The sequence below is a fragment of the Drosophila takahashii genome, chromosome 3L (genome assembly GCF_030179915.1).
Source record: "Drosophila takahashii strain IR98-3 E-12201 chromosome 3L, DtakHiC1v2, whole genome shotgun sequence".
Classification (NCBI taxonomy): Eukaryota; Metazoa; Arthropoda; class Insecta; order Diptera; family Drosophilidae; genus Drosophila; species Drosophila takahashii.
In genome coordinates this window covers 24,459,803-24,486,565 of record NC_091680.1, presented here as the reverse complement: position 1 = coordinate 24,486,565, position 26,763 = coordinate 24,459,803, and the positions used below count along the sequence as shown (strand labels likewise).

At 38.0% G+C, this 26,763-nt stretch overlaps 4 protein-coding genes across 6 annotated transcripts in view; 1 reads left to right on the top strand and 3 right to left on the bottom strand.

Moving 5' to 3' along the window:
• The window catches only part of ome (dipeptidyl peptidase 4 omega), a 105,119-nt gene that overhangs the window by 2,858 nt on the left and 75,498 nt on the right, over nucleotides 1-26,763 (bottom strand). For 2 of the 3 annotated variants that reach the window (XM_017138948.3, XM_017138949.3), the window contains 2 exons: nucleotides 2,476-2,733; nucleotides 804-1,580 (listed from right to left, as the gene is read on the bottom strand). In XM_017138948.3, coding sequence (XP_016994437.2) covers nucleotides 804-1,580; nucleotides 2,476-2,733 — 1,035 coding nt within the window. Of the gene's footprint in view, nucleotides 1-803; nucleotides 1,581-2,475; nucleotides 2,734-13,717; nucleotides 13,828-26,763 lie in introns of all 3 variants that reach the window. The other variant, XM_017138950.3, reaches the window with a different exon arrangement.
• Nucleotides 9,547-12,442, bottom strand: LOC138912851 (putative uncharacterized protein DDB_G0279653). Its single transcript, XM_070214366.1, has 2 exons — nucleotides 12,377-12,442; nucleotides 9,547-10,431 (listed from the first exon to the last, which is right to left on the bottom strand). The coding sequence occupies exons 1-2, from the start codon at nucleotides 12,440-12,442 to the stop codon at nucleotides 9,547-9,549; spliced, it is 951 nt and encodes a 316-aa protein (XP_070070467.1).
• LOC108055577 (uncharacterized) lies at nucleotides 18,043-18,973 on the top strand. The gene has a single exon (XM_017138964.3). It carries the CDS (start codon nucleotides 18,132-18,134, stop codon nucleotides 18,900-18,902), a length of 771 nt encoding a protein of 256 aa, XP_016994453.2. The 5' UTR covers nucleotides 18,043-18,131; the 3' UTR covers nucleotides 18,903-18,973.
• On the bottom strand, nucleotides 22,300-22,958 carry LOC108055581 (thioredoxin-2). Its single transcript, XM_017138968.3, has one exon. The coding sequence runs from the start codon at nucleotides 22,850-22,852 to the stop codon at nucleotides 22,439-22,441; it is 414 nt and encodes a 137-aa protein (XP_016994457.2). The 5' UTR covers nucleotides 22,853-22,958; the 3' UTR covers nucleotides 22,300-22,438.

Below are 26,763 nucleotides of genomic sequence, written 5' to 3'. Positions count from 1 at the left end.
CATCGAATGAGTAAATATATTTTGTTGAAACTACAAAGTACACTTATATGGTTTATGAAATATTCAACCATTGGAACTGTACAAAATGTAAATGTTAACAAGAGAGAACGCTATAGTCGGGTTGTTGTCCCGACTATCTAATACCCGTCACTCAGCTAAAGGGAGTGCGAACGCTGTGTCGGGTTGGTGTCCCGACTAATAATCGTAACTCAGCTAAAGGGAGTGCGAGGGAGATAGATATATAATTTTTGATTGCGTATAACTTTTTAATGAATGGTCCGATTTGAAAAATGTCTTCTACATTTCGATAGGTATAAATATACACAACAAAATTGCATTTATACTTCTCGGAAATCTTTAAAGATGTGGGCGCAGGACCCATTTTAAAATCGTTAGTGGGCAATTGTGGGCGTTAGAGGGGACGTGGCGCTCGGCTAAAATAAACTTGCGCTGCGTAGGAAGCCAAAGAATATGTGTGGGAAATCTCAACCTTCTAGCTTTTGTAGTTTCTGAGATCTCAGCGTGCATACAGACGGAACAGACGGACAGACAGACAGACGGACAGACGGACATGGCTAGATCGACTCGGCTAGTGACCCTGATCAAGAATATATATACTTTATGGGGTCGGAAACGCTTCCTTCTAGCTGTTACATACTTTTGCACGAATCTAGTATACCCTTTTACTCTACGATTAACGGGTATAAAAATTGTATTATTCAACTCAAAACATTTTTTCTGTGTAATTATATTATTAGACAACATCAAAAGAATCCTATGTAATACTTCACTAAATAACTTACCACTTTCCTGTTGAGTCCGTCGAAGGTAACGACAGAGGCGGCGTTCTGGATGCGGTTCATCCAGATGGACAGCACGTTGCTATCGTCCACCCAACTGACCACGGTGACGATATAGTCCGTTTCCGTATTTAAAGCCGGTGGCACCGGCATTGTGGTCAAGAAATCGTTACCAGCGATTGCCCTCTCCAGATCGACCATCACCAGTTCCACCCGCGGATTGGAGGATCCAGCCTTGGGATAGGCGATCACCTGGTGCAGCGGATACTGGTATCGCAGATCACCGGCATCACCGTAGTAGGGGAAATTAATCTGATGCGTGGACGAGTCGTCGAACTTGATGAAGGCCAGTTGGGTGCCCTTGGGATTGAACCAAGTGGCCACATTAGAGCTGAATACCTCCTCCTCATACACCCAGTCGGGGATGCCATTGAGTATTTTATCGCTGAGGTCACTAGTGATAGCGATCTCCTGATCCGAAGCACTCTTCTTGTAGTACAGATTCCGATTGAAGTTGAAAACCAGAGCATTTCCCACCGGCGACCATTGGACCATACTCAAGTACTGCTGCACATTTTCGACGGTCAGTGCAGTAAATGTTTTGGTGTTCAAGTTGTACAGATCGTACTCCGCGAGGAAGCTGTATCGGAAGTTCTTCCTGTAGTTCTTCGCCAGCAGAAGAAACTGCCCATCGGCAGACTTCTCATAGAGCACATAGTGAAGGGCATTCTCCAGCAGGACGGTGCGTTCTCCTGTCCTGGCATCGAACTCAATGATAGACTGTATCGGGAAAAGAAAATATTATATCCTTAATAATAATGTAGGGGAGAGGTCTGTAGGTTGAGACAGTCTGTAAGTTGAGACACTCAATTTTCTCAAAACTTTTACACTAAAAAAATTTTTTTTATTTTTTTTTTGTAGTCCTTTTTAGTGACAAAACTTTTGGGGAAAACATTATAAGCCAGGCTCTAGCCAGATTTAAGCTGTTAGAGTCGTGTACCATTTGGCACCAAAAAAGTTTTTGTCTACTTTTTTCAAAATTCCATTTAAAATTAATAACGTCCTTAAATTAACTTGGAAAGAGATTTAAAACATTAGTATATTAACTGTTAACTAATTAAAAAAAGAATCAGCTTAATGTGACAGTCAGAACAAAAGTTATTATTTTTTTCCCGAAACATCCCATTTTGTGTAAGTTGAGACACCCGTTTTTCATACAAAATGGCCTGAGGCCAACAGAGGTCGCTTTCTGCCTAGTACATTTCTTTGATATTAGGGGAAAAGTGAATGTTCAAAGTGCATTTTGATTTTGATTGTTATTTGGTCTAAGTTCTTAAAAAATGGATGGGAAATGATTTAGGACGAGCTAAAATTGATTAAATTAACATAAATAATTAGTTCCTTATAGTTGGGAGTACTTTTTGTGTGAGTATTATTGACTTTAAAAAGTGTCTCAACCTACAGACCTCTTTTTCAAATTGTCAAAAACAAAGGGTGTCTCAACCTACAGACCTCTCCCCTATTATTATAATAATTAGTAATTAAAGTAACCACTTTTTTATGCAAAATTATATTATAATTATATAATATATATAATTATAATTATATAATTAAAATTTTGTTTGTTTTTTTTTTAAAGTAATCAAAAATTTTAATTTGCTAAATTTGGACTTACAGCATTTTCCTTGAAAATCAGACTGTCGCCATTGCTCCAGCTACCGTTAAAGCGCTTGGCATACAGTTGACCGTTCAGCACATCTTCGAGATCTATGGCATTATTGGAGTTCGAATCCGAGTCGTCGGAATTGTCCTTTTCATCTGTGCGAAGTATGAATACCAAGGCTGTGGCCAACAAAGCAACCAATATTACAGCTGTCACAATGCTTAGAATTATCCGCACCCGACGCTTCTTCTCCTTGGTATGCATCAGATTCTGTTTAAAGAAAAAATGATTTAAGTATTAGTACAAGAAAATATAAACGTTTTCCTATTTAAAATACAAAAATAATAAAGTTGAGAAAGGTGAGAGTATAGGTCAAATCAAAGGTATTAAAAGAATTTGATAAAAATTCAATTATGTCAATATTTCTGAAAAGATAAATATTTTGGCTCGACATTTATATTTTTAATGCTTACTTGTACAATATTTTAATATTATATGGTTGTATTATATTATAATATTCAACATTTTTATGATTTAAAAGGTAAAACCTAAAAAATAATTTGTTTTTCTTTATATTGAATTTACCCCCATAGTTTAATTAATAACAATGGATAGGGGAGTGTATTAAAACAAACTTGGAAGTAAAATATTTAATGGTATGTTTTTTATGGGACTGCACTTTCGAAATGACAACCAGGAGGTCGATAACCCTTTTTCCAACCAGGGAAATTGGCTTTCATTTCGTATGGTCTTCATTTCCTCGTTTTCCATTCACATTTCTGTAATCGACCACCTTCTGGGCTGACCAAAAAAGTGCAACTTCGTTAGGCCAAATTATAAGGTTCGAACGAAATGCGCACTTTGGCCAATTTGGATACAATCTTTCTGCCTAATCAGCGACTCCAAACACGTATATACACTGTATATTATATGGAAAGTAACGCCGCGCATGCGCAATGAATTTTTCTTTCTCATCTCCAGTCACTCAACGCGTTCCACTCAAATTGCTGAAAGCAAAGCGAAGTGCATACGATATGGACGCAGAGATTGGGGATAAAGTTATGTACATATATATGTTTTATAGGGAGAGGGATGGCAACCAAATGAGTCCGAAAAGTGGAGAGCGAAAATGAAAGTAGTTTTTGTTAACCAGCTTTAGACTGGGTCGCCGATAACTGGTTTATGCTCCGGTCAGTATACTGAATATATACACATATTCACAGGTAGGATGTCTGGTAAAAGGGGGGAAAGTGGGTACTCCAGCAATTGACGCATGACGTAAGTAAATAAATCCGCAAATTTGTTTTTTTTCCTTTCGAGTTTATTTTTTTGGACTTGTCTGCGGGCTTTGCCTGTTTGTTTCTTTTACATAATTTTACATTACGCGACTAAATAATTAAAGTTGTCCACACCCAAAAAGACAAAGAAATGAAGCTCTTTTGTTTTATACTTTTTTGCTCCGTATCGATGTGATAATTGAGCTGTTGAAATCTATCATTAGACAAAATGGTTTGGTACTTTTTTATTTCTGCTTTCAGCTTTTTTTGTCGAATCATGTCAATGGATTTTTGGCAGAGCGTGACAGTTTTTGGTGATTATTTAATGGGATTTTTTTGTTTCAGCTCAAGGTTATGGTGCCAGCAACTGGTAGTACTTTAATATAAGTTGCATTCTCTTTTTTTTTAATTCAATCAATGCGGGTAAATTCAATTGGAGACAATAATTCTTGTGCAAATCGAATTTGGATTAATTTGGCGAATTTATTTATTGCGCACAACATTTCATATAAGGTCCACTGAGAGAACTCTAGACTTCTTGCACGTAATACAAGTTGCACCTCTAATTTTGTGCTGTGTTGACCTACACAATAAAAACGGCTTGTTATTATTGAGCAGAGACCAAGAATTCTAGAAAAACCAGTTATTATATACCCAGCTCAACTGCACCTTTTGGCATTAGCACCTTTATATACCGAGAGTGCATACCTGTAATATCGGCACTTTATCTTAGCCTCACAAAAATCAATGCCCAAAAAGGCAGAGGTGGAAGAAAAGCGCCAAAATTGTACTTGTTCTTGCTCCGAAAAACCAACGACACGTGTAGGGGATTCCCTACTGACCACGTAGTCACTCCCCAAATCTCTTGGATAATATATAGCCCTATGGAGGCACAACTGGCAACGTCGAAGACATGTTAGTTACAACTTTGCAGCATTTTATATGTTTCGCATGGCATATGCACACACAATTTATGGTTCCACTTGGATTTCATTGCGATGGGGATTTGAGTTTGTGGGAACAAAGGAAACAGATTTTTATTTAAATTAGAAGTGTGTTTTTCGCTTCGCAACTTCTTTAATTAGTTTTGTTTTTGTCTAGGTATAAAGCTGCAGAAAAGGAAACTAATAAAAGAAATTACAAATATTTATAAATTAACGTAAATAAAATGCAAATTTATTTGATAAAAAAGTTTTGTATTTTTATATGTTAACTTAGTAACTAAAACAATAATTATTTAGTAAGTGTTTAAATATTAACTTATAATATAAGTAAACAGAGAACTTAAAAAAGAACGCATTACATAATAAAAACATAGTCAATTAAACATAGGTATACGATTTATTGAGCTCTACATGGCACACTAAGCCTTCGGCTCACTACAGCGAGAATAATCTCGGTAGAGCATTTAAGCTTCAACACAAACAAAGAAATTCCTGTTCCTATTTCTAGAAGTTTTATTCACTGGACTAACGCTCGAACAGCTCCAATCATATCAATGTCCATTCAGACTTTTTTTGGCTTGATTGTTTTGGGATTTCCCATTGAATTCGGTGCACAATATGGCGCAATTAGTCAGCTACCTGTACACACCTCACACTCTACTTGCAGACATCGACTCATGCAATATATATGAAACTGAAAGGTTTTTGAGAGCACAGTTTTCGCTTGATCCCCCGGCGGAACAGGAATCGTTTGCTGGACTTCCGGCTATTAGTTGGAGTTTTTACCAGTCAAGATATATGAAATTTTCCGCCCGTGTTGCACCACATGTCGTATACTTGTTACGGTTTTGTTTTTTTGTTTTTCCTCCTATTTTGCCATGTTGCTGTTAGGACATAATCGCCTCGACGTGAGGGGCTTGACAACAATTTGAGGACTACTATCCCAGCCCCTTAAACAGGACAACACAAAAAATTGATGACCTCTTGTATGGCCGGGGGGCTGTGTTTTTTATTTCCTGCTTCTTTTGCTCCTTTGTCATTTGGCTTTTCATTAAACTGTCCCGAAATTAATTAATTGGCTTTTTCCCTGGGTGTGTTCGCTCCCTGGGGGTTCCCCTTTTTCCTACGCTGCTAATTGTGCACACATTTTAACGTGTTTAATTAATTAGCTACACTCGTAAGTTGAGCTGGGGGCTAGACATAATTACATTGCGTCTGGTGGAAATTGAGTTTGAGTTAGTTAGTGATTAAGGTAAGGAAAATTCGAAACAGTTTTTGTAAAGGCTATTAAACATACACAAAAGAAAAAAAGAGAGAACGCTATAGTCTACTATTATATACCCGTTACTCAGATAATCAATTTGACTTATTAACTGGTCCGAACTTTTGTGGTTTGTAGGCGTTAGAGTGGGTGCGGCACTCGGATGAAGCAAATATGGGCTTTTTTAGGGGGTAATCGAATCGGCAAGTAAAATTGTAGCACTCTAGCTATTAAAAAATAGGCGCCACCTAGCAGACATGTCTTTAACTGCTCATAACCTTTAAACTAAAATTTTTTTGCTGTACACTGTGTTATTATTTTTATTATTTTTTTAATATTTTAAAAAAAATGTGAGCGCCAGACAGATTTTAGTGTTATGGGTGTTTTTGTGCGTTAGACTGAGCGTGGCAAACTTTTTGGTATTAACAAATCAAATATATGTATTTATGTTAACAAGAATTAGCTACAATTATGAGTTGGTTTCTAATTGTTAAATATTATAGATATTAAAACAGAATGAAATTAACATTTGTTTTATACACTGATATTTTAAAACCCATATATTTTAAATGAAGACCCAAGTATTCATCCCATTTATCTTCAGTACATTATGCATAAGGTATATAAACCTCGCATGTACACACACAGTGTGGCTGTCTAAAATCAAGTACTGCCTTTCATTGGCCACCTGTTGATCAACAACCATACACTCAAAATAAATTTAACCCTAAATTTTAGAAAATCGCCATTAAAATTTCTTTTTTCTAAATACAAGAAAGTTATTTCTAAATCTAAGGAAATTTTTCTTAAGTCAAGAAAGTTTTCCTTAAATCCAGGAAGTTTTTCTTAAATGTAGAAAATGGTTACCATGAACTAAAATCACCCTAAAATCTAGAAAAAATGCCCTTAAAATTAGAAATTATTTTCTGAAAAATAGAAAGGCAAACGAAAATAATAAAATATATTGGCAACACCTTTTCTAAAAATGAGTGCCCTAACCCTAAAATTAAGCTAACCCTAAATAATAGAAACATTTCCTAAAAAGTAGAAAGTTTTTCTAAAAAATAGGAATAGTTGTTTTCACATGCTCTGGCACACCAAAATGTTCAATGCCAGAACTTGTCAGCTGCCGGCCAGCTGTACTCGTGGCGCAGACCGTTAAAGCACTTGGTTAGCAATCGAATCGACGCGGGTTCGAGTCCCAGAGCAAAATTTTTTAACTTTTTTTTTTAATGTTATTTTATTTTTTTAAATTTATTTTATTTTATTTTTATTTGTTTTTTTACTTTTTTTTATTCCTTTTTTTATTGATGGCAAGCAGTAAACTAAAAATAATTAGGTTTATATTCAGTTATTTACTATATACTACACATAATATAAATTGCGTTAGCATAAATATATACATATGTATATACGTATGTAAATAAGTAAAACGCGAATGGTCAAAATTATGCAATTAGTATTCAAATGTGTTGTCCGCTTCACCCTTTACATACATTGCTCGGTTTGCCACAGCAAGTTTAAGTGCTACAATGGCCCAGTATGTAGGCCATTCGCTCCTCGCGCGGGAGACCCGGGTTCGATTCTCACGACGGACAAGTAAAAAATTGTAAGTTTTTTTCATGAACATAAAATATTAACTAATCATAATTTCTACATTCCCAATCTTCCGCAGTCCCGTAGTCCACATTTACAACCACATTTGGCTTTGGTTAGATAAGAAATCCAAGCGCAAATACATAATAATAAATACATAACCTTTAACATTCACAATATACAAGACCACACAACGCCTGCATATGTATATAGGGAGGAGTACATAATATAAACGTATATACAAAAAAAAATCATGATTGAACATGTTTTTTTGTTTTGTTTTTAATTTCTATTTTTTAGGAAAATTTCCTACTTTTTAGAAATTTTTGCCCTTAAATTTAGTAAAATTACCCTAAAATTTAGAAATATGACGTCAAAAAAAATCAAAAATATAGAAAAATGTGACCCTAAAATTTAGGGCGAGCTTGTCTTGAAGACAAAAGTAGGGCGATTTCCTTAACTTTAGGGTTAATTTTATTTTGAGTGTAGAGACAAATAAAGGACAGACACAACTTCCACTAAACCACAAAACCCACCCACATTTGCGATTGATATATTAGCAGCTCATCTACCCATTCATCTTGTGTTTATCAGAGTGGCCATTGTGGTCAATCAGCGGCTCATTTTCGCACTCATGGACAAATCAATTTAATTACTGAGCACCCAAGGCTTCCAAACACCTCGCCAAATGTTGGCCAATCGGTAGGCGGTTATTCAGTGTGGTGTTTGCTGGGCTCCTTGTAGTGTTGGCAGTTTGGATTTTATACCTTCCAAAAAAATAACGTTATCATAAACTTCAGAAATAAAATAAACCTCTAATCGCAACCAATTGTCGTTTTCATACTCCCAATTAATTATTATCCTTTTAGTTTAAGGAGTAAACCAATATTCTTATAATTTCAAAATTAGATCGGGAACACTACTTTTATTTTGACCACAGCTCTATGTCGATGGGTATATATTCTTTCGTTTATATTTCCCTTAAAAAAATCCTAAAACTATTTATACCCGTTACTCGTAGAGTAAAAGGGTATATTAGATTCGTGCAAAAGTATGTAACAGGTAGAAGGAAGCGTTTCCGACCCTATAAACTATACATATTCTTGATCAGGATCACTAGCCGTGTCGATCTAGCCATGTCCGTCTGTTCGTCTGTCTGTCCGTCTGTCTGTCTGTATGAACGCTGAGATCTCGGAAACTACCAAAGCTAGAAGGTTGTGATTTCCCACACATATTCTTGGGCTGCGTAGGAAGCAGCGCAAGTTTATTTCAGCCGAGTGCCACGCCCCCTCTAACGCCCACAATCGCCCACTAACGATTTTAAAATGTGTCTGGCGCCCACACCTTTAAGGATTTCCGAGAAGTATAAATGCAATTTTGTTGTGCATATTTATACCTATCGAAATGTAGAGGACATTTTTCAAATCGGACCACTCACTAAAAAGTTATACGCAAACAAAATGTATATATCTATTTCCCTCGCACTTCCTTTAGCTGAGTTACGTTTATTAAATAGTCGGGACACCAACCCGAGTACAGCGTTCGCACTCCTTTTAGCTGAGTGACGGGTATTAGATAGTCGGGACACCAACCCGACTATAGCGTTCTCTCTTGTTTTATTATGGGATTGCCTAACAAACCAAGAATCCTTTCGCCTGTAATAACCCTCTACAGTTGCCAGCTTTGAGATTCCCTTTTTTCAGAATCCTTGCGTCTGGGATTTTTTTGCTTACACATTTTAAAATGGTGATTTAAAGCGAAGACGATCCATCGTGGTAAATAAATAAAGTTTAAATTTTGTAACAGATTGTTATTGTTAAATAGATAACGTATGTATTTTTTCAGTCAGGTTTGGTGTGATTAAATGATTATAATAATGATATATACCATATAATTTTTTTAGGTAAACACTTAGTTTTACACAGGAAATTATAAAAGTAATGGAAATCAAACTCTTAGGTTGTAAGCCCTAGTCATTAACTTTATTTTAATAACTAACATACTTTTAGGTTTCCAATTTTCTGAAGTTTTTCCTGCTTGAAACTTTGGTCATCACTGACTCCCGCTGTCTTACCTTGAACCGCGACATGCCCTCCCCGAAGCTGCCGGCACTGGTCCCGTCGTCGTCCTCCAGACTGCTCCCGCCGCCCAGCATGGACTCGTGGAGCTTGGCGCTCGTCCGTCGCCCCACCGCTGCCTTGTAGTAGTAGGGCGGATGCTGGTGGCGGCCCACGCCCGCTCCCACTGCCACGCCCACATTGGCGGCGGTATTGCTGGCGGTGGCGGTGGCAATCACTGAATCCTCGTAGCCCATCAGTTCGATGGATGGGTGTTCGCATTTGCAGCGGTGCGGCGGCGTGCGATGTCCATGCTGGTGGTGCGGATGCGGATGTGGGTGGACGTGGGAGTGTAGGGAGTGCAGCGAGTGCGGATGTTGCTGCTGCTGTTGCTGCCTGCCTTTGTTGCCATTGTGGTGGCTGTGACTGTTGCTGCCACTTTGATGGGGCGGCTGAGGTGGCGGCGGTATGTCTGCGGGCGTTATATAGATTTTACCACCCAGATTCTCGCCACCCGTCTGCTTGCTAGGCCAATGGAACTCATCAAATTCGCTGGAGCTGTTGGTCAGTTGGTGTTGCAGCTGTTGGTGTTGCTGCTGTTGCTGCTGCTGTTCCCACTGCAATTGTCTTTGATGCTGTCGCAGGCAGCTTTGTTGTTGCTGCTGGTGTTGCTGATGTTGCTGTTGTTGCTGATGTTGCTGCTGCTGTTGCTTGTGGAAGCGATAATATTGATGATGTGCAGCTGCATTGGCAGTGGCTGGCAGATGATACTTGTTGTTTTTTTTCGGCGGGGAGAAAAGGAACACACATAAAATTGGTTTGTGGACAGCATCCTGTTAAATCGCTTTCTCTGTGTGTGGATACTCCATATGGTGGACATGGTTCTTCGTGTGCTTTTGTGGGTGGTTGGGAGGCTCAAAGCAAAAGGACATCCAACGGCAAACACAAATTGAGGCGCCAACAAAGGGGCAAGCATTAACTACAAGACGGAACACAACACAAAGGATACAAAACAACGTGGCAGATTTATTCTACAACCTCTGAACTGGTTGCAAAACATAAAAGGGTTTTTAAAAGGACTTAAAGTACGATTCTTAAGATATAGTTAAAGATTTGCTTAAGATGGTTAAATAAAATGTATAGAATTACAGTAAAAATAAGGACTATACTGGTTAATATATAAATATTAATTACTTTAATGTTTACATTAAAACAATATACTATACAAAAATATTAGTGAAAATTTTTATGTACCTATTTGTTTCAAATTGAGAAAAATATAAAATTAATAAGACTCTTAATCAAAATAAAATAATAAAGCTTTAAATTGATCAACATCTCTTAAGTATCTTTTAACTTTTTCCTTATAAAATTAGCAAAAAATTGTTATCAATACTATTGAACACAATTATTAAACACGTGCAAGTAAACGCAATTTACAAAAACGAGTACTCGCAATAAAATAAGTGCTTTGGCAATTGAGAACTTCATATAACTAAATTTAAATAGTGCACACAAAGTTTCTCAAACTACTTAGTTTTACTCAACATTTCCACCTCAACAAATTAGATAAACAAGAATCCTTAAATCCCCCATCGCGAAACCACGAAAACTAAGTTATGAAATGAAATTTGCGCCAAAGTCGGGTTAAAGTAAATAACGAAATCAAACTTGAAACGAGCCAAAAACTATGGCTGTGCCAAAAGGAGAAAGACCCAACCAAAAAAATCCAAATAAAACGAATTAAGAGGTAGGTATACAAAAAAATTGGAAAAATGGACCGAGTGAGTTTTTGCGCCAAATACATTAGCTCGATTTGGTTTGGCGAGTGCGGTGCTCACCGCAATTATTTAATTACACTCTGGCACTACGTAACCCAACTCCCACTATGCACTATCCACCATCCACCTCCCTCGGGTTCCTAGCCAACTCCCGCCGGATTTTGGGTTTAATCAAAGAGCCAACCAAGTCAAGCACAGCACAAAGAGCGGTCCGAACGGTTGAACGAAACTTTTGTTGCAACTTTTCGGTGCAGCCAAGCAAATCGAGGCGCGACCTCTGACCCCTGCGAAGAGGGGGTGGAAAATAGGGGTATTCGGTAGAGTAAAGGATGGATAGGGGTGCTAAGGGGACAATGAAGAGGCGTCCACATGCAGGCGACCCCACTTTACTTACATTCAGAACCTACCCGATTCGTATCGCTAATGATGATCAAATAACGGCCAAATGTCGACCGCCTCGCTCTCAAACACACGGGCACTGAGAAAAATTGCCAACAAAATCCGTACATATCTTGCAGGCTCGAGAATTAAATTACAAAATAAGTAATATCATCATGAAGTAGACATCTTAATTTTGTAATATTATTTTCGAGCCTGCAAGATATGTACGGATTTTGTTGGCAATTTTTCTCTTATTTTTCTTAATGACCTTATCCTTTCGAAAATTTTTTTTATTTTTATAAGTAGTTCAGGGTCCTTATGTAAACTGGTATAGGGTTTATAATAATATTAAATAATCTAGATACTTTTCTAAAAGGACAAAAGTTCTATTTAATAAGGGCTTTATTAAAAACATCAACATTATTCATCAAGTGTTTTATTTTGAACTGATTTACGAATGTATTCGATAAAGCGCAGTTTTAGTTCCAACCAACATTGGGTGTTTAAGAAACCTAGTTTCAACTTCGTCGAGGATTCGGTTACGAAAGCAATATTTTTTCTCCCAGTGTCGCTTCTCATAGACACAGACAAAGCGGACACAAAATCGTTAGCCCACTTGGCAGGGCACCAGCAAAATTTTTGCACTCTCGCCCTTTAACTGTGTCACGGCTTCTTTCTCCATATCTCCAGTCGCCCAGCCTCTCCAGCCACCGACCTCCGGCCCACAATCTTCCGATGTCGTCTGGCGTAATGAGCACTCTTTCGGTTCTCTTCCACGGCGAAAGGGGTTCGGATGTACACAAATGATATGTAAATACCAAACAATTTGCCATGAGCAGTCTGGCTGGGTGCTTTGAGGTCCTATTTGATTAGTGCTTGATCAGTGCGCCAAAAAGCAGGCAACGTTTGCTTGATTTTTGGCAGCCCATCTGAAGGATACTTGTAACATGGTAACGAATCATGTTAATTGAGCCTGGCAGCGCCAAAAATGCTGTCATAACCGAAATGTAATTGAGTTACAGACAAAAGGGTCAAAACTTTGTTGAATTTGTCTTCACATAGTTTTTTCCTTCGCATTTTATTCATTTTAGGTTTCTTATATATTTCGAGATTTCAAAGTATTTTAGCTTACATAATTTTCGAAACTATAGTCTTTTTTTTAATTTCTTCTACTGTTCTAAAGCAATAAGCACTTAATTCCTACTCAATAACTGTTCTATAAACCTTCTTTAATCGTCATCTCTCGTGGGAAATATATTACTCCTTTTAGCTAACGCAGAACAACATTTTCATTTCGACGAGAATACAAAAATTAGAATGCGTAGCCATAATAAATTATATTTTTTGACACACAAACCCACAGCGCACTGGTATGGGTGTGAGCGTACGTGTGGCAAACACCTAAATGTAGGCTATAAAATTTCTACAAAATAACCAAATGCATAAATATGTTTTAAGTGCTACATGAATAACGCCCAGAATTGCCTTAAATATGCCCATAATTTATGCAAAAAAACACACACATAAAAAAAATTGTGGGAAAAATGAATATTCAAACAGAAAGGGAATGTGGTATCACCTAACCACTCATCATGCCCTCATCCCTTCTGCGAAGGGCAACCATCAAATATTCAGCACAAACAATGGTTTTCGGTAAATATCCAGATCAAAATGCAACCAAAAATCGGTCTGCAAAAATCATAGCAAATATATATCATGCCAGCAATCAAATAGTGAATATGTAAATAAAAGTTGATACTTAAATTGCGTAGGATCAAAGGGTTTCATTACCATACAATATTCATAGATGTAAAAGCTTTAAATGCATGCAATATTTTTCGTGTAAATAATGTGTGAATTGTTGGGATTTGTTTGGAGAAACTCTTCGGAACTTTTTTCCGGGGCTTTTATTATTGTTTTGCAGGGGGAATATAGATTGTTTAGGACCATAACATACCTGATCGCTTTGTGCTGTTTCAGTCACAGAAACATCATTACCAGACATTTTATTGGATTTTAATTACTCAGCTTCCCGCGTCTAACTTTTCATCAAGCTCAACTTTGTAGCTGCATTAAAAAAGGAATAAAATCAGTTTTATTTATATACAAATATATTTGTTGGTATTTCATCCAGTTTCCAGTTCGGCAATTCTCGTTTTTGGCATTTTGCGTTTATTTCTTCGGCATTTCACGATTTTATTCTGACATTTTAGCAATGATTTATTACACATATTTTATTTGCACTTCACAGACTTTTCAATAATGTTCACATCTGTTTCAAAACGTTTTTATATCGTGAATGATTTTTCTGCGCATTCTAATTGATATCTAAATTTATTACATTTCATACATTTTCACTGGTTTTGGTTTTGGTTATTGGTTTAATTCTTTTAACAAGTTATTTTTAATCAAGTTTTAAGAATGGTATGTAATAACAGGAAGCTTCACTTTCTGAATATATTTAATATGTTTTTCATTCTTTTGATGCCACTCGCTCACCCAGGACCCAAGTAATTTATCCCAAGAAAATAACTGCTGCCTGTCACTTAATGCAAATTAAACAATTTAAATGAGCAAACAAACAAACCAAGAAAATCCGAATTGAGGAAGAAACGAAGACAGAGCAAGAAGTTTTTGTGGCAGCCACACAGGCACAGACAGCCAAACTGCGCATTGCACATAACTCGTAACTCATACGCCCCGTTGTACAATGAGAATGGCCGCGTTTATAAACGTTTGTTTGCATGCTTGTTTGTTTGTTGTCAGTTGGTTTGTTTGCCCGCCTGGCTGCGGTTTTTCAATTGTCAGTGGCAAAGCGAACGAAGCGAACCCAAGAGCCCAAAAAAAACGAGGAAAACGTTGGGAAAAATGTTGAAAAAAGTAAAATAAATAAGAAATACCAAATAAATTGAATTGCGTAGCCGACTATAAAGAGACAGCCAACGTAGGTGAGTGGAGCAAAGCCAACTGGAAGCGGAGATAAAAGCACAGCATCCCCAAGGGGGAATGGTAAAGAAAATGAAGAAAAAAATAAGTAAACAAAAACAGAGCGGGGACACACAGCCAAACAGCAAATGTGATAAATGTGCTGCGACCTTTGTGGTAATGTGCATAAAATATATTTCTAAATTTCTAAATTGTCAAATGGCAGATAGCGGCCAAGAAAAACTTTGAAGTTGTCGAAAGAGGTCAGAATACAAGATGTGATTGTATTTCGATTATCTGGATTTTCCTTTTGAAGCAGATGCTAAAAGCTTGTGTCTGAATCTGTCTGCAATTGCTTGAAATTCTTAAAATTCAACTGCAGATATAACAATCTAGTTCAAAAAGATATTAACTGTTGTACTTTAAGTAGCATTTATGGAATTTTCTCAATATTTGTAACAAGTGGTCTTTGCTTTAACATTTTAAAGTGATGATCAATAAGTTTGTAAAATGTGTACATAATTCATAAAATGCCACTTATAATGCATGCAAAAAACCTCTCTTGCTAGCTTTAGGAACTTTTTTGACAATCATTTCTCTAAGGGTTCTAGTATTCTGACTTGACAACTTTTCTTTGTTTAAATGATATAAATACGCCACTTTAATTCCTAACGACTTCCCATCCATTAAGTAAACTCACAACTGACCAAGGCAAACAAATGTGTTCTCTAAGTTCCTTAACTTGCGGTTGAGCCGGAATTTGATGTCCTTTAGTGGCGGTCACATCTGTTGGGCTGCCTAAATGCATTAAATATTAATGAGTTTAAAAGCGGCAAGTAATTCGTTGTACCCTGAATGAGGAATGAGCCATGCTCAACCGACAAATCGCCGGGTTATTGATATAGGAGCCCCGATTACTCCGCCCCTACTCGAATTCTCTTCTGTGGAACTTGTCTGCTAATCCAAGAGATGCAATGTGCTCGACGGACTATTTGATTTTTCATTTGTGCATTTGTCAAGTGCGAGAACAAGAAATGGCAAGTGGCAACCGACAGTCAGCGGATGGCCAAACAAACAGACGTAGGGGAAAATGGGATGGGGAATAGGGGAGAAGCCAACAGAAGTTTCATCAATTTTACACAATCCACTTAACTTGAAAAGCCAGAGGGCAGTCAGTCACAGAGACCGAGAAAGATAGAGATCCGTTGCAGAGAATGCTCTATGTTTTTCAATTCATTTGAATTTCTCGTTTGGAGCAAGGGGACTGAAAGCACTGGTAGCTAATTACTGGCGGTTAGATATTTTATTAAAATCACAAAACTTTTTAAATTTGGAAAACAATAAAATCTACATTTAGATAATACATAAATTTATAATTGAAAATTTATTATAATTGATATATTCATTTCCCTTCTTAAGGAAATATTTTTGGGATCCATCAATTAAGATATCCGAATGCGATTCTTAAGCATTATAAAAACCACTCCGGCGGTTATTAACATATATACAGATAATATGAAAACACATTCGAAATGATTTCGTTTGGCGGGGCTCAGGAACATTTTTACCAATCCAGTTAGTAAGTTGGAGACCATAAAGTGGCTCAGACCATTCATATTCAGGCTCTTAACGTAGGTGGGCAGGGATTCAAATTGCTCATATCCGGCACTTCCTAGCTCCAAAAATAGATAGCGTGTTTCCGCAGATGATTTTGAAAAAACCAACTCAAAGACGAAAGCGTAAATAAGAATAAGACTCAGGATAACAGCGAAAATCCAGATAACATAGCCAGTGTTGAAGGTTACTCGACACAGGTCACAAAATGGGATAACTAGGAAAACTAGTAGCCAGCTAATAACGGACATTCCTAAGAGCTTTTTCAGCTTCCTGCATAGTTGCTGATAACTCAAATGATCACTGGCAATATACCACTTGGCGAAGCACATACTCATCATATAGAGTGCTGCACACCCGTTAAGGGAACTCAAACCTTCACGATTGCCACTGAGAAATCCCACTCTTGATTGTTCATATTCCATTACGTAATCGGAAATACCCAACTGGAGCATTAGTTCATGTAGGGAAAGCAATCCTATAGATACAACCAGAAGTTGTTTATCGGACTTAGCTAGTAAGCTATACAAACTGCCCAGCAATTTGGTGAACCCCAAAATAAAGAAAGCATTTAGATCACGGCCATAGTCAAATACATCCTGTGGGTATCCAGTGAGATAAAAAAACATGTTGCGGAGGAGGCCCAGGATCATCAATGGAACCACTGATCGCGGCAACCTCCTTAGATCGGAAAAATTCCTGGCACGACGAGATACCAAGCCCATGGTCACCACAAACAAGCCAATGCCCATGTCCATAGCAGAAGCTCCGAAAAATACACTCTTCGTAAATTCATAAGGAAAACTTCTAAAGTCAACGGCCAGGATAGCAACACAGGTTCCATTGTAGGCAGTGGCTCTGATTAGAGAAAATACTATAGGACGCTTCCCGAGCTCAAATATATGATTCTTTGGAGGACTTCTAGTCCTATAAAGATGACACAGAATTGCTATAGTTATTATAGCACAATATATATAAGTATAATCACTGCCGACGGTGGCAAAAATCACAGTTGGCAACGCAATGACCATGAACTCTGCTAGAAATCGCCAGATGGATACGGATGGCATGTTTTTAAAAAGCACCCAAGATGAGATAAAACCCAAGGTGGTCGGCATTATAGTTAGAAAGCTCTCCACGCATTCTAAAAAGATAAAAGTATCCACTTCCGGCAAGTCAAGCTCCGAGCTCCCATCCTTATCGTAGGTTGAATGATGTAATTCGGGTCTGATATGCATAGTGTACTAAATGTTTAAAACTTTAAAACAACTGGCTAGTCAAAAAATAAGAAACTCATTGACACATTTCAAAAGCGATATCTATAAATGGTTCATTGAATGGTAAAACCGCCATTGAAGGGGTATAATTTTGCACCTTTGCTTTCGCCTTTGTTTTATTTTATAAGAGATTTTGAAATATTTTTTGAAATAAAATCCCAGACGGGAAAACCAAAAACTACTCCAAAAAGAAAATGTTTTTCGTTTTGAGAAGAGACTACAACTTATTAAAATTCAATTTAATATAGGAATTCTTGAAAATACTTAACTTTCAATCTTGAAAGATTTTTATTTAGATGGTTTTTATTATGTCAAAGTCTTCAAAATTGCAATAAAATAAATTATTAATTTATCAAAATTGCAATACAAAAATGTGGTAATTGAACTTCATATTAAAATAAACTTAAAGATAATACGGAATACAAATTTTTGGTTAACTAGGTTCTTTGAAAAACAAGTCATTATATGCTGTCAAATAGAATTACAAAAATCTGATTACAACCCTTTCGATTTACTTGGGATAACTCGGCTCGTCACTTTTAACTCAACTTCAAAATGTCTTCTTCCGAAACGGATATATATGTGGAAGAGGAGGACGAACCGCCACAATCTTCTGTTCCGGTGCCAGTGAGTCCCAATCCAAATCTTCAGGACACTTTCGTTTCTCCCTCGGTGTCGATCGTCTCGATGGATGGCAGCCAGGCATCAGAATCCGCAGATTCATTCCTTGACTCGCTGCCGGACTGGATCTATGGCCTGCGATCGGTCAGAGCTTCAACCAATTTAAGACCCCCTCCTTTAATACCGTCAACACCATCAACACCGCCTACACCATTAACACCTTCAACACCATCACAACCATCTTCTTCATCAACGGCCTCACAAGAATTGCAAACTCCGGAGGATTCCAGCATGAACCGTCCTTCTGTGCTGGGTGAGGACAACCCCAGTATTGACGAGTCCCTAGATGACACCGTGGTTATACCTCGCCGGATCTCCGAACTTATGCTGAATCTGCAGAGGACTCAGACATTGGCCGAGTCCGATCGGCAACGCTATCGCCATCGTCGCCTTCAGGCTCGTGCTATTGCCCAAGTTCGGGCTGCCCATCAGGCTCGAAGGATGCTAGCTGGATCCTTCACCGAAGCAGATTTTAGGTCTGCCGAGAGAATGCCCCCGACTTCTTTTGCGCAAGTTATGCGGCGTGGGAACAGCATGAGCGATTGCAGCCAGTGCAGCAGCGATGAGGAACAAGGCAAGGTCAAGGGCAAGAAAAGGAAGCCAACGGTTCCACGACATCTGGCCGAATGGCTGTATCCGATTTAAGTTTTTGTGCTTTCAACGTTGTCGAATCTTCAGCTAGATTTCAAAAATACAAGTGGCTTCCTCCAACCGAATCTACATAGAAATTTGCTAGGCAGTTTTAATGTTAGCTAATTTACTTTGGAAATATAAAAATATTTTCATATTGTTTCCATAATATATTTTGGTAAAGAAAAACATTCAAATCTAATTATATTAGAAAATACCAAATTTATTATAATGAATAAATTGACCTCTACTTGACTTCTTTCCCTCAACTGCTGCTAAGTTCAGCTAGCAAACTGTATAAGATCTTAAGTCTCCTGAAACAGATAGGAGCTCGAAGCAACTTGCTTTCAAGCTGCCGCCACGGGTCCTGCTACTTGTTGAAAGTCTTTAAGGTCTTTTCATCCAGCGGCAAGCTTTTTCTCCATTGTTTTCCCTAGTTTTCTCAGCAGCCGCTGCCACTTCATACGGGAAAGTGTTTATATGCAACTGGGGTGGGAGGGAAGTTGGAAATAATAATGAATTTGCGGCATGCCACACAAACACTTGCTGCGGCCGCAACATGCGCCAGATTTTAGCTCCGGATATCAGCAGTAGCTGCACATGCATCAGCTCCGGCCGGAGTCCAATCCCACACTGAGAAAGAAGTTTTTTTAAGTGATATAACAAAAAATACTTCTAATAAAAAAGTTTAAAGGTTTTCCTAGGGTATTTCTAAAATATATATCTTTGGAACATATAGTTAAAAAAAAGCTGTAAATTGTGTAAAGAAAACAAAAAATTGTGATATTTTCTTACATCTTTTAAAAATTTAAAGGAAATTGGTTATAATTTTTGTTGGAAAATATTGAGTTTCTTAAGGTAGGGGATTATTTCCCAGTGCTTACTCAATGGCACCACCACCATCCTGCCTCCCCCTACTCGGTCTTTCCTTAACCCACTGTGCGGCATGTGTGGCAGCTAATATGTTGGCTTGGCAGTGTCGCCTCTTGGAGCCGTTGAAAAATGCACTGACATGTGCCACAGCTGCTGCTAACCCTCCAGACCATTCTCCGATTTTCCCATTTTCACCAACCCCACCACCACCTGCACCACCCCCCATTGAAACAAATGCACAGGGCGTGGGCGGTTGCGTGTGCTCTTCAACGGGGGGCGTGTTGATGCGCTGAACAATAGCTATAAAAAGGATTAACTTGCATAACAAAAGAGATGCCAAGGGGAGGGGCGTTCGGACCAGGCAGGGCTTGGCATATAAATTTCAACAACGCAGCAAGCCGAAGACTCGGCATTGGTCGAGTTCCAAATTTATAGCCCACACTCCGCTCTCCCCATTTAGAATTTCACCCGTGAGCATATGGTTTTGGATTTGCTTCCATTGTTTAACTGCAGCTTGCCTCAAAGTTTTACTATTTACGTTGTGGTTATAATTACATATCAGTTAGCGTTTTTATTGTTTATGGACGGTGGTTTGTAAAGCTTCTTGGTTGGTACTTTCTGCAGTTAAACAGCAGGGGAAACAAGTTCACCGCGATTTATAATGAGTTTTTAATTTCTATACATTTATTGATTGTTAAACAATTACAACTGACTTTTAACTTAAAAAAAAAGAAAATTTGAGTTAAATTTCAAAAGGTTAAACAGCTGAATAAATAGTGTATTTTGTTCTAAGATTTATTTATTTTATATTGTTTATTTTATTGCAATCTGACCTTAAAAATGCATTAAGATAGTTTACTTTCATTGTAAAGCAAAACATGTATTTGGTGGTCAATAAAAAGGAAGGATGCAACCTTATTGCTTTTTACTTGTTAAACTACCAAATAAAATATTATATGGTCTGTTTTTTAGCAATTTGTTACCCACCTTAAAGCGCAACCCCTTAGCTAACCCCGCTTTAACCCCATTGAACCCCTTAACCCCTACCCGGGGCACGGACCTTTGTCCATCCTTGTGGCGCCTGGAAGAGGAAGACAGCCTTTCAGTCAACTGCAACTGCTGCAATTTCTCATTTTAATAAAAATGCAAATGTCTCCGGCTGAAGAAAGTCAAGCTAGCGTCATGTTGTCTCTTTCTATTATCGCTATACCCTGCTCCCTCGCTCCCACGATTTTCTCTCTCTCTTTCTCTAGCATCCTTTGCTCATATTAAACGCCAGTAAACTTTTCGATTTTACGGTATAGCGAAAACAAAAGAAAAGCTCACAAAAAATAAACAGCGAGGAGGAAAAAAAGTAAGGCAAGACAAATAAGTTTTCAATAAGGTCCTTAAGAATGTTAAAAGGAATGAAAATAGAGGATTGCACTCAGCTGAAGGTTGAGTAAAACAAAGTGTCAGTTTACAGCTGTCAGGCCCCGAGGGACATATAAGCCGTTTCCCTCGCTCCCATTCTCTGTCTCTTTCTCTCTCTCTCTATGTCCAACTCTTTCCGGTCCTGTTGCTGATTCGCATTTAAAGTTGAGGCCGCCAGATGGGACTGCACCATGCAAATTGTAGTGGTGACAATTGGGAAATGTTCCTCAATAAAAATATTTCCATATCGAAAATACAGCGATTCATAAGCATTAAAATGCCACACGCAGTCTCTTATTGAAAACAAACAATTAAATAGCTTTTTAATCTCGGTAAACTTTAGATTTTAGTGTTAAATAAGGCTGAGTTGAAATCAGAAGAAATTTACAATAAAACGTAAAGCCTGTTATTAAAATCCGATTTTGATAATATGATTTAGAATGATTTATTAATTTCTCTGTTTTTCAAGTGATTTTTATTCGCTTTGAAGTACTCTTCCAGCATCACTGGTGAAATATAGTTCACTTTGTCCACACACACTTCAGGCATCGAGAAGTGCGGGCCGGGCTTAATTAATCTAATTGAAATAATGCCAGCGACAGGCGAGAGTCGCACATATGGCCAGCTTACGGGCACTAACAATGGCTTAGGACAATGCCGCCTCCCTATAAAGTAGATCCCCGATTGCATCTGGATGGGGACTCTGAGCAACAAAAGGTTCTTTGTTTGCAGCGAGGTGGGTGCGGGACTTGAAGTGTACACTGCTTTAGATAGCCAAGCTGGGATCTACTTAATTGGGAATCTCGTTAACGGCGCCACTTAAAGTGGCAGAGGTTAAGGTTAATACCACTCATTCGACTCTGGTATTTAATAAAAAAATATTTTAATGAAAATTTAATTAGCTAAGTACATAAATACCATGATTTCACTGGCACATGTAAGTTTCCATTTGCTTTCATCGCTCTTACATCAAAAATAAAGAGGTTTCTTTACAAATTTTTAAACAAAACATTATTTTGGGGATTATGTTTCGGGATGTAGTAGGAGTAGAATGAAATTGGTTTTTGTAGAGGAATTCAAAGGAAACTTCATGTACCTATTTATAATGAAAGCGAATAAAAGAAAATCCTAACAAATAATGGTTATATTTAAGGAAGTTTTACTGCAATACCTTTTATCATTTTATCTTAATAAGGTTCACAACACGTACTAACAATTTTTTACACACTATAATTTCGATGATTCACTGCCTTAAAACGATATCATTATAGTTTCGATACCGGAGGTGCAGTTGTGGTTCCGCGGTGTTGATTTTTTTCCTTCGATTCGTCAATTTTACCCACAAATTTCTCCACCGTGGTGACGACCCTATCGATGTTGCTGCCCACGAACTGGATGAGTGTCACCCGGTTCTTAATGATCAGGAACGTGGGCATGCTGCTAACCTCGTACTGGACGGCTAGATCTTCGTTAAGATCTACGTCAATCTTGAGTATCAACATGCGTCCGGAGTATTCCGTTGCCAGTTGCTCTAAACGAGGCCCAATCATCGCACAAGGACCACACCAGGTGGCGTAGAATTCGACTAGAACATATTTGTTGGCCCCCGCATCATCGATGAGCTTATCGTAGTTGGTCTTTGACTCTACGACGATCACCTTCCTGTGAGCAGGATCCATCGGTAACGTCCGAGATAGCCACTACAAATTTTATTTAAAAATTGTTCAGGCAAAAATTTTTGTTTTTTTTTACTTTAGAAGGCTTTGAAGAGCAAATGACAATAGGTTCTTAGCTAGTTGCGAGTCCTAGAATATGCCCTTTATATTTTGCTAATGGATGTGTCTTTGTTTTAAACGGTGGGCGTTTTTTTTATTTCGTAGCCTTTTTTGTTAGCCTTTTCCTGCTTGGGGCAAGCATATTGCTATATAGGTTGCACTTTTAGTTGAACCGAAAGTTTTATAACTTTGCAATTTATTTTGCTACAACAACAATCATAATATTGTACCATATAAATATCGAAGATTTCTTTCCAATAGAAATAAATATTTTGTATATTGCTTTACGTTCTAAAATGCGTTTCCCAAGAAAGTTATATATATTTTCATATTAATTTAGATTTCTAAATATTTAAAAAACAGGAAATTTGGGTTTATCATTAACGTTTTAAGCAATAAGTATTAGCAAGACAATGAACTGAGATGCGATACTCTTTTTTATACGCCGAAAGCGTTGAAAGTGGCTTCAAAAGGATATCTTTGTTTTGTTTTTCCATTTTCAAGGCATTTTTCATAGTGCTGGCAGCTTGTTTGTCTTGCCTTGCATTTGTCACAAATTAAGACAAATGCACACCAGTATCTTGAGTGTGTTTAAGTCGCCCCCGCCCTGTGCAACTTTGGTTGCTATATGTTTGCTCGCCACAATGGGGGCGTTATCTCCTGAGTGTGTTTACCTAAGCCTTTCTCTTACTGTCTGTTTTGCTTTCTTTTCTCGCTGTCCTTTTCCTGGCACTTTTTGCACTGTGTGGGATTTTGTTCACGTGGCTGTTTGCGGTCTAAGCCCGCTTCAAGTGTATCTTTCAGTTGATTCTAAAATTCTGTTGGCTGGGCTCTTTAAGCTCTTGGCACTTGACATTGAGATAGTCGTTGATAATCCGGTGGCTGTACTTGCTTTCACTGAGCGAAAAAACCGTATTCCATTATATATATTGCCTTTAATTTAAAGTCATTATTGCGATTTATTATTTTTATTGAAAGTTAAAAATAGACAATATTTATTAAAACTAAAGAGTTTTAAAAATAATTTTTTTTTGATTTTGTCTTTGGATTTTTAATGACAGAAAGGTTCAAAAAGAGTGTTCTTTACCAAATAAAGTATTTTTTTAACACCTAAAATAATGTATGAAATTCCTCAAAATGTTGTATGCTATTGTATATTTTAATTTATATTTTTGAAGGCAACTTTAGGATTTTAAATAAATGTTTTTCTCAGTGTTCTTGTTTTTCGCAGTCACTTCTGCGACTTGCATAACCTAATGAGCGGCGCTTAGCGACGATACGAAATGGAATGGAACGGAAATGGGTGCCGCGTGTGCAGCACTGGTGCAACATGTTGTGCAATCAGTTCAACTTCCGGTGTTAGTAGTGGCAAGGATTTTCGGTCCTGCCAGCGAAAGTGCTGACCTCGCACCGTCGCGAATGGGAAAGGTAATAAAAATAACGGCATGGGAATAACATAAGCATTCAGCGAACATATTTCGACGCTACATATTCGTGCTTTTGATGGAGCGCTAGGCGAGTGGAATAAGTCACGTAGCTGGCAAGACAAATTGCTTCAAGTGCACGAAGGACTTTCAGTTTCCTCGGGCTAGTCGGTTATGCGGTTAGACAGTTATTTTTATTGCGCATACGCTATGTGGCTGGCATGCGGAATAAATACATACATGTTTGTACGCGTTTTGCGGTCAACTAGAATATGGGGTCAAAATGGGGTCAGGATTATTGTCACTCTTGTCACAAATCAAATTTTCGTGTCTCCGAATCAGAAGATCTGGAATCCGTGATGGATTTTCTTTGGTTTTAGCGCGAACAATTTTCCATTGATGGTTATAGTTGGCCTATACAGACATCCATCTCAGGGCCGTAAAAGCGCCTGGAAATCTGAGAAATTTGTCCGTCATAGTGTGAAGTTTTGAGATAAAGCCAGGAATTTTAGCCATTTCCCCCCCTAAGTATGCTTTATTCAGGCTTTCTGAAGTTCGGCTTTCTAGCTCTCTGGCTTTTTGCTGTTGCTGGCCTGCCGGTCAGCAGTTGGCTGTGTGCGTTCCGGGCCACATAATTGGCTTTTGTTTTTCGAAACAACAACTGAATTGGTGCTACGAAGCACGTTTAAGCATGTCAATGTCAGATGCCGGCTGGCAAAATGATGAACAATCCGTAAACAAAACACAGAAACCAGAAGACATGCCCAAATACCAAATACCAACACCGACACCAAAACGGCAATTTCAGTTAACAAGTTTATGAGCTCCGCCGGGCGACAATGAAAGACTCGTGCATTTGGATTTTTGAGTGCGTCGTAGGCTGGGCCAAAGGCCCCCACTTCCTGCCACTCGTATTTCCGTTTCCTGTTTTGCAGCACTGAGGGAAAACCCTTAACTCCCATTAGGGACTCAACTTCCGGGGGAGCACTAAGAAAGTTCTCATATATATATTTTATATTCTTCTTAATGGTTTTTTTTAAATATAATAATGTTTTACTTTACCAAAACATAAAAATACTAATAACCGTAATTCTTAAGTAAACCTTAAGCAAGAGTTTTCTTTCTGTGCAGCATTGCACATTCATTTGCCTGCCAGGACGAACACAATATGCTTCCATTCGTCCCTGCCACGAACGCCTTTTGTCAACGAAAATCTCTTGAAACACAAGCAAATTTTATTTGCTGCCAAAAATTTTGATGCTAGAACCGAAGCTGGAGATTTTCCCCATTTCCCAGGCGCCCGTTGTTTCTGTTGTTCTGGGACCGGGATCCTGGGACTCCTGAGTTCGGGCTCACCCTTAACCACATGACAGTTGGCATTTGGCGGTGCTGAGCCTTGTAATGAGCTTGGGCGGAGAGTGGAGGGGGGGGTTTTTAGGGGCTTTTCGGGGCGAAGGATAAACAGGAGTAACAGGAGGCGTTGGCGCATAAACAGGACTACAAGCACGCCCCTCTGCTCAGAGCATTCACAGTTTTTACAAGCTGCTAATGTGGGCCCGACTTTTGTTGGTTTTCGCTTCGGCGCTGCCGTGTGAATGGGATTTGCATTCGCCTGCTGAATTTGGCAGGCAGAAGTCCTTTTATGTTCGGGCTTTGGCGAGAATCCGCAAATTGGATGGCTGCAACTCATTGGAATTGCTTCATTCAGGCGCAGACTTGGGTACTTATCGACCTTATGGAAATGGGGCTGACTGTACTTAGCGGCGTGACAGTAGGCCTACTTTATTCTTTTCCCAACTTAGCCGCAGGATTTTCTGCAAGCTCTCTCTTAGCTTAATGGACTTGAAGTTCTGAAGCCTTTTGGCAAATATAATAATTATTTTGATGAGACTTGAAGATATTTAGGACTTAAATTAATATTATTTTTTTTTAAATATGAATTCACCAAGTTCTTAATTATTTAAAAAAAATAACCAAAAAATTACAAATTCCACATAAAAAAAGAAAGGAAGCTAGCTTCGGCCAGCCGAAGCTTATATACCCTTGCAGATCATTCCTATTAATTAACAAATCGCAAAAATGTTCAATTTTCTAATATTTCTCATTAATTTTCCGATCGTTCCTATGGCAGCTATATGATATAGTCGTCCGATTTTGATCAAATTAAAATTGAAATTCGAAAATATTTAAAAAGAGTCATATCGTAGAGTAGAAGATAATACAATAAAAACCAAAGAAGCTAGAATTTATTTCCTATTACTTTTCCATTAATTTTCCGATCGTTCCTATGGGAGCTATATGATATAGTCGTCCGATTTTGATTAAATTAAAATTGAAATTCGGAAATATTTATAAAGTGTCATATCCTAGAGCAGAAGATAATACAATAAA